Source organism: Haliaeetus leucocephalus, unplaced genomic scaffold, assembly GCF_000737465.1.
Source record: "Haliaeetus leucocephalus isolate CR32 unplaced genomic scaffold, Haliaeetus_leucocephalus-4.0 Scaffold184, whole genome shotgun sequence".
Taxonomy (NCBI): domain Eukaryota; kingdom Metazoa; phylum Chordata; class Aves; order Accipitriformes; family Accipitridae; genus Haliaeetus; species Haliaeetus leucocephalus.
The window spans coordinates 11,068,195-11,075,649 of NW_010972620.1; the positions used below are offsets into that span (position 1 = coordinate 11,068,195).

Below are 7,455 nucleotides of genomic sequence, written 5' to 3' on the forward strand. Positions count from 1 at the left end.
GTGGGGAACGGCGGGAGCGGCTGGGGCCGCCGTGGGCTTCCCTGGGGAGAAGTGCGGTGGGACCAGCGGCAAGAGAGGGGGCAGCTGTGTCCCAAGCGCTGCTTCAGCCTCTTTTGTGGCTCCTGTGCCCGAAGAGGAAGGGTCACCCTCTCCCCCAGGCCTGCGCATCAGCATCTCCTCACCGTGGTGACTCCAGCCCTAGGGCTGTGACTCTGAGAGCTGAGCTGTTTTTTGGCCTGTGAGACTGGAGCGAGATACTTCCTCTGTGGCTGCGCGGCTGATATAATGGAGGGAAAGTCCTCAACATGTGGCTGGTCCCCCATAGATCTGGTCAGCTGTGTGGCAGCCAACTCCACACCACTGACTGGCTATGTGCACAGCACGGGGTGGCTCGTCTTGTGACCTGCAGCACCCAGCCCAATTACTCGAGCTGTTGCTGCGTCCCGTGACTCCCTCGCTGCGTGTGCGCCGGGATGCTTCTTGAGAAGCAGGACTGGGCTCGCAGGTCTCTGGCATGCCCTACTTTTCCTGCCTCAAGTGGAGCCTGGCTTCTGGGAGCTGTGGCAAGCAGGTCCCTGCTGAGCTGGTGGGCTGTGGGGCAATACATACTTCCTCCTGCTCCCTCTTGTTGCCCAATACAAGATGTGGTGTCACTGGGCTGGATGAGCTGCCTGGGGGTGGCAGAGCGGAGGCTGCCAGGCCGTGGGAGACCCAAGCGCGGCGAGGGCTGGTGGAGGATGTGTGTGAGGAGCTAAAGTCTGTGCACTCCTGGCCATGTCACCTGGCAGGTCCCCCCGCCTGCCCTGCTGTCAGCAAATGTGGTGTGTGTCTGGTTTCTGTGGCTGCTGCCCAGGGTCACCAAAACCTCTGCGCTGCTGGCATGGGAGGGATTGCAGTGCGCTGCTGTGGTGGGCAGGTTAGGGCAGGGGGTAAGGGCATTGAGGCAAAACCTTTTCTTTTGTTTCTGTTTCCCTCTGGGCTCCTTGGGGCTGAGCTGTCCTACCTGGGACATGCTTCCCCAGTGGCTGCAGTTACCCCAAGTGCTGGCTGCGCCTCCGGGCTAGCCTGGCTCCCTCTGCCCTGCTGCTGGTGCCAGGCAGACCTGTTTTCCCTGCCAGTGCTTCTCCCGGCACAGGCCTGTCTGGAAGGGGACGCTGTGCTGCCAGGCCTCTGGCCTCCACTCCTGTGCTGTCCCTGCCCAGCTGGGCCTTGGTCTACTGGACTGGCTCCATGGAGCACAGGGCACCGTGCTGCTAGAGCTCCCGACAAGCCTCTTGCAGGCTCAGGTCCAAGTACATGTTGGCAGTTCTGTCCCTTCACCTGGGGCTGATGTGGGGATTGCCTTCCTGCCTGCTCAGGCGAAGTAGCTCCTCTGTGTGATCTGGGGATGGCTGAAGTGCTCCTGTTCCCTCAAACACTTCCTCTCCCTCTTCCTGGTGGACAAAACCTTGCTCCCGTCTGCCCTGGGTTGGCTTCTGGCCCCTGGCAGACTGGGGTTCCGCACTGAGGTGCTGGGATACATTTCCCACTTTCACATTGTGGCAGGAGCTCAGCTTGGGGAACTGCCACCCACTCAGGCTGGGGCTGGTGCCAGCCATGAGGAGGAGGGCTGGTTGTGTGTGCTGCTGAGTCACCCCAGAGCAGGGGCTGCCTGCCCTGTGGGGGCAGGTGGCCTTGCTCCTGCCTCAGCTCTTGTCTCAGCTGTGTGGCTTGGCAATGCTGGCTTAGTGATGGTGTAGTGCCTAATGCCAGATTTCTGTGCCCTCTGCAGCAGTGGGGTACCTGCGCTGCTGGCCCTGTTGTTGGGTCGATGTGTGCGAGGCTGAATTGAGGGGCTGGAGGTGCTGCTGGTACTAACTGGTGGCCAGTCTGGAGCTGCCTGTGCCCTCTTGCCCACAGTGTACCCAGAGAGCCAGTCTCTCTGCTGTCTCTAGCTGGGCCCCCCAGCACAGAGCCCTGGGCTCCTTAGGGATCCTCCAGCTGCTTGGCTGTTCTGGTCCCATTTCCTCTGGTTAGTTTGGGATCAGCTCTGTTCAATGGATTTTGGAGCTAGGGCAGAGATCGCTGTCCCCCTCCCTCTCCTGTGTGGATGTAGTGAGCAACGGTGAGCAGTAGCTCTCTCCAGCCGTCCAAAGGTCACTGGGATGTTTACCAGGGGATAGCATCATCATTGGTGTCTTTTGGGACAAGGAGGGTCATTTCTAGGTGCATGAGCCAGGTATGAAGGTCTTTGGGCAGCACCCTGTTCTCGTGGGATGGGGCACTAGCTGGGGAAGGGTCCCTCCCAGGTCCTGCCTGCCTGCCTCCCTCCTGGGAGCTGCAGGGTCTGCCTGGTCCCAGGGGCTACTTATTGCCCTGGTGAGGGGCTGTTCTGAGTCCATTCCTGAGTGTCCCCACTGCAGGCTGGCTCAGGGTGGGGGCTGTCCCAACTCTGCCAACTGCCTTGAGTCAGCTGTCCTCTTTCCCACTCACAGAAAATCATTGGCGTCTTCAAGCCCAAGAACGAGGAGCCATATGGGCAGCTGAACCCCAAGTGGACCAAGTGGCTGCAGAAGTTGTGCTGCCCGTGCTGCTTTGGGAGAGACTGCCTTGTCCTCAACCAGGGCTACTTGTCGGAGGCAGGCGCCAGCCTGGTGGACCAGAAACTAGAACTCAACATTGTTCCCCGCACGAAGGTGAGGGGACAGCTGCTGGGATCTCGTCCCAGGGAGGCTTTCATGTGCTTCTGCACAGCTCTGCTTGTGCCTTGTCTTGTGGCACTGCTAACCTTGGAGATGTTGTGTTGAGACCTCTGGACTGGGACTGCTCCTGCTCAAGCCGTGGGGACCTTCATGCTGGGCAGAGCCATGGGAAATGCTGTGTCTTGTTTTTATCAACCAGTCCTGTGAGAAATGCCAGGTGCCCCTGCTGACATCTGTGTTCCTGTCCCCCCAGGTGGTGTATCTGGCCAGTGAGACCTTTAACTACAGTGCCATTGACAGGGTGAAGTCCCGAGGAAAGAGGCTGGCCCTGGAGAAGGTGCCGAAAGTTGGCCAGCGCTTCAACCGCATTGGTCTGCCACCCAAGGTAGGGCTGCCGGCCTCCGCGCCTGCCTGTTGCTGCTTCTCTGTCCTCTGCGGCCTCCTGTAATGCAGCCTCTCCTTGCTTCAGGTGGGGTCCTTCCAGCTCTTTGTGGAAGGCTACAAGGATGCTGACTACTGGCTGCGGAGGTTTGAAGCCGAGCCACTCCCGGAGAACACCAACCGGCAACTGCTGCTGCAGTTTGAGCGGCTGGTGGTGCTGGACTACATCATCAGGAACACAGGTAGGGGCGGCTGCCTGGCATGGGACGCTGACTGTGCCTTCACTTCCTGCCAGCTGGAGAAAGGAGAGGGGAGCCAGGGCTTGGCATCTCTTCCCAGCACCCAAAACTTCTCTCAACACCACTTGATTGCTGCCAGGTAGAGTGCAGCTGCTGTGGCTGCCTACCACTTTGGCCATGCTCTGGCTGCTGCCCTGCATTCTGGGAGATCTGGATCCACCATGGTGCTGGGGTGGAAGTTTGCCAGCTGCAAGGGTCCAGGGACATCCAGAGATCCAGCACCTGACTGTGCCCCTGTATTCCGTCTCACGCTGGGCTTCTGAGTTCCTGCCAGGCTGGAAGGGGTCCGGGGTAGCACTCTGGGGCTTGCAGGCTGACCTTTCTCTTGTGAGCTGGGGCTATGTGGACCTCTCCAGTCTCCAGGGCTGGTTCTGTTGGGGTTGATGTGGCTTCCCAGGCCTGCAGCAAGCTTGAGGGCTCTGGGGTAGAGTTTGGGCCTAAAACTGGTCTGTCTCACTTCTGGGTCAGAGGAGGAGTAATCTGCCAGGCGTGGGGCAGGCAGGCCTGGCACTGACACAGCTGGTTTTATCTACCTGCAGATCGGGGCAACGACAACTGGCTCATCAAGTATGACTGTCCCCTGGACAGCGCGGGTGTGCGGGTGAGTGGCTCATCCCTGGCAGAGCCTCCATGGGAGGCTCTGCTCCTGCAAGCTGCTGGCCTGGCCGATGGGCTGGGAATTTCCCAGCTGTCTTGGGTTTCCGAGCATGTGGAGGCCTGATCTTGTCTCCTGGGCCTTTCATTGCCCTGTGTGTTAGTGGTTTGTGGCCTAGTGGGACTTTGTGAGGATACAGCTAGGCCTGTGGGGGAAACTGGTATTGCTGGACCTGTGCATCCTTGGGGTGAAGCCTGGGAGGGGCAGCAGCTTTGTCCCGCTCTCACCTAAAGCAGACAGTGTTTCCCTTTGGGCAAGGGACGATGCTACGGGCAAGAGGCTGCTGTGCCTCTGTGGTAGCCAGGGCAAAGATCCTGGTAGCAGGGCTGCAGGGAGTGGGAGGGGGACTGTTCCTGCTGGGGGGGCTTCCTTGTGACATGCTCTGCTTTCTTCCAGGACAGCGACTGGGTGGTGGTGAAGGAGCCCATCATTAAGCTGGCTGCTATAGACAATGGTTTGGCCTTTCCCTTGAAACACCCGGACTCCTGGAGAGCATGTGAGTCCCTCAGGCTGTGCCAGGGCAGCCTGGCAAGCCATACAACTCTGTGCTCAGGCATCCTCCTCAAGGGCTGGAGAGGAGAGGGCTAGGGCTGTCCCTCTGCAAACCTTCTGGGTTCATGGGCAGCTCTGCCTCAGCAGAGACTGTAGGAAGCGGGTGCTGGACCCTGTGTCCCAGATGCAGATGATCTGGCACCCAGGGACATGTGGCACCGTCCTTTGCCTTCCCCAGCTCTAATGTCTCCTGCTTCCTCCCACAGATCCATTCTACTGGGCATGGCTGCCCCAAGCCAAAATCCCCTTTTCACAGGAGATCAAGGACCTGATTCTTCCCAAGATCTCAGACCCCAACTTTGTCAAGGACTTGGAGGAAGATCTGTATGAGCTCTTCAAGGTGAGCTGGGGGAGCAGGTGAGGATGGCTTGGGAGGAAAAGAAGTGGGGGTGGTGTTGGGGAGCTCCCTGTCAAGGCTGCAGGGGACAGAAAGGTGGCCAAGCTGCTGACAGTGTTTCTGGGCTGAGGCGTAGAAGGATTATCCCTCTGCCAGGAGCTGAAGATTCAGTGTGGGGAGGAGCAGGAAACCTGTGGGACAGGAGGAGAGAGGCTTGCTTGGGGAATAGGCATCTTTTGCACAGCATGGGGCAGGTGGATCCCACTGTGTTCTCTGCTCTCTCTCTTGCAGAAAGACCCTGGCTTTGACAGGGGTCAGTTTCACAAGCAGATTGCTGTCATGAGAGGCCAGGTAAGCTGTGTGTAGGGAAGGCAGATGGGTGAGGCATGGAGCCTCGTCCTGCCTGTGTGGCAGGAAGGGTGCTGGGTTGGATGCTTTCTGTTGCTCCGGCATGGCAGCTCAGGCATTGCTCTGTTGTGCTGTACAGATCCTGAACCTGACTCAGGCGCTGAAAGATGGGAAGAGCCCCCTGCACCTGGTTCAGATGCCACCTGTGATTGTGGAAACAGCACGTTCCCACCAGCGCACCGCCAGCGAGTCCTACACGCAGAGCTTCCAGAGCCGGAAGCCTTTCTTCTCATGGTGGTAGCTGTGGGAGCTGTGGGCAGGGCTTGGCCGCCTTGGACTAGCGCTGCGAGAGGAGCCGGGCCACCGCTGGCTCCTGTGGCTGGGACTCGATCTTCTGGGTAGAGCAAACAGGTGCGGCTGGAGGAACCTGCAGCTGAACTGGAGGAGCCAGGCAGGTCGGGCATGGTCCCTCCCCAGCTCCATCGGAGCTCAGTGCCCTGCCTGGGGCAGAGCCCAGGGGGAGGTGTGGGAATCCGCTGGGAGCCGTGGCGTGGCTGGGACCCTGCCCCTGCCTCCCTTCCTCAGCCTGCATGTGGTTCTGAGCACCCCTGCTTGGGGCTGGAATGAGCAGGCTGTGCAGGCCAGGATCCGTCCAGCCCTTTACACCAGCCACTGGCCCTTTTCACCGCCGTGCCGGCTGCCAGGCTGGGAAGGCCTGTAGTGGGTTATACCCCCTCCTTTTCCCCGAGGGTGTGCTGTATTTCTCCACTGTCCCTCCTCTGCCCCAACCCCGTGCACGCTGCTTTCCTCAGGGGGAGTTCCTGCTGCCCACTGGTGCAGCGGGAACCACAATGAACGGCTGTTCTCTGGCTGGGGGCTCGAGGAGGGGACATATGAGGGACAACTCACGGGGCTGGCTTGGGCGCAGTTAGACACTAAGGGGAAAGAGGTGCTGGCTTGTCCTTGTGAAGAGCAGGTGGCTCTGGGAGGGGCTGTAGCTTAGTGCTGCCCCCCTTGTCGTGGGAGCCCCCCCAGCTGGAGAGGGCTGAGGGTGGGTGCGAGCACCCTCTCCCCCTCTGCTGCCCCAGTCCATCTCTCCTGCCAGGTTTCCACAACTGCTCTTGCTTGGCTTTTGCCCCTGCTCCCAGCAAGCTTCCTGGCTGCTGTGCAGCCGGCATGGTGCCAGCCTTGTCTGTGCCTAGGGCCCCCTTGAGTGGCAGGGGGCTGCCGGGGCAGGGGAAGGGCCAGAGGGGCTCTTCTGCTGCATGGGTGGGAGGCGTGATGGGAGCACGGGGGGGCCAGCATGGGTTCCTGGCTGCCCTGGTGCTGACAATCCCGCAGGCCTGCTGTGGGTGGGTGAGGCAGCAAGCCCCTTTCTCCCCAGAACAGAAGCTGCTGGGCTTGTGTTGTCTAAAATGGTACCAGGGCTGCTGCCTGCATCTGCTTGCCTTGGGCTGCGGCTTCTGCTGCTGGGGGAAGCTGGTGCTGGGTCTCACTGTCCTGTTAGCCTATCTTTGGGGGGTGGGGGGAATGAAGGCAGGTTGGGGCTCTGCTGCTTGAGCCTGGGAGGGGAGAGCAGCTCCCTTGTCTCCTGTGTGGAGATGGGGCTTGGCACTGGCTGTGCAAGCACAGGGTGGGCAGCAGTGAGACCCCCCCCCAGCTCCCTGGCCAGGCCCAGCTGCATCTCCAACTGACCCAAAAATGTATTGTTCTAATGCACTGTAGAAATGTATGTAATGTATTTAAACCATGCAACTGTCTGAATAACAGAGCTGCCATTCAGCACGCTGCCTCTGTGTCTTCGCAGCACCCTATCCCCTCGCACCGGATCCAGTACAAGGTCCTGTCCCCTGGGGGCAAGGCCCAGGGTTGGCAGGACACAGCCAGAGACTCACGCAGTGACCACTGTCCACCTTTTATTAACCGTTGCACCCTGTCCCGTAGGCTTCGGGTCCTTGGAGAGCCTGGCTGTCCCGGCACCTGCTGTCCAGCAGCCCTGCTCCTCCACGGCCCGGTTGCTCAGCACTGCTGCGTGGACCCCAAGCGTGCTTCGGCCCCGCGGCCGCCCTCCGGCTCCTCCACGATCCTGCAGGGGGAGAGGCGCGTGTTAGCTTCCCTCGTCCCGTCCCCGCCCTGCTTCCCCTGCTGCCCCGGCCCGCACCTACCGCAGGCGGCCGAACCGCCGCAGCGCCGCCATCCCGC

The 7,455-nt window shown here is 60.5% G+C and overlaps 1 protein-coding gene across 1 annotated transcript in view; it reads left to right on the plus strand.

The window, feature by feature from the left end:
- The window catches only part of PI4K2A (phosphatidylinositol 4-kinase type 2 alpha), a 7,449-nt gene extending 723 nt beyond the window's left edge, over positions 1–6,726 (plus strand). Inside the window, exons 2-9 of the mRNA XM_010565008.1 lie at positions 2,453–2,675; positions 2,935–3,066; positions 3,151–3,304; positions 3,901–3,962; positions 4,413–4,512; positions 4,775–4,908; positions 5,197–5,256; positions 5,393–6,726. Coding sequence (XP_010563310.1) covers positions 2,453–2,675; positions 2,935–3,066; positions 3,151–3,304; positions 3,901–3,962; positions 4,413–4,512; positions 4,775–4,908; positions 5,197–5,256; positions 5,393–5,554 — 1,027 coding nt within the window. The 3' untranslated portion in view covers positions 5,555–6,726. The remainder of the gene's footprint in view (positions 1–2,452; positions 2,676–2,934; positions 3,067–3,150; positions 3,305–3,900; positions 3,963–4,412; positions 4,513–4,774; positions 4,909–5,196; positions 5,257–5,392) is intronic.
- The last annotated feature ends 729 nt before the right edge of the window (positions 6,727–7,455 follow it).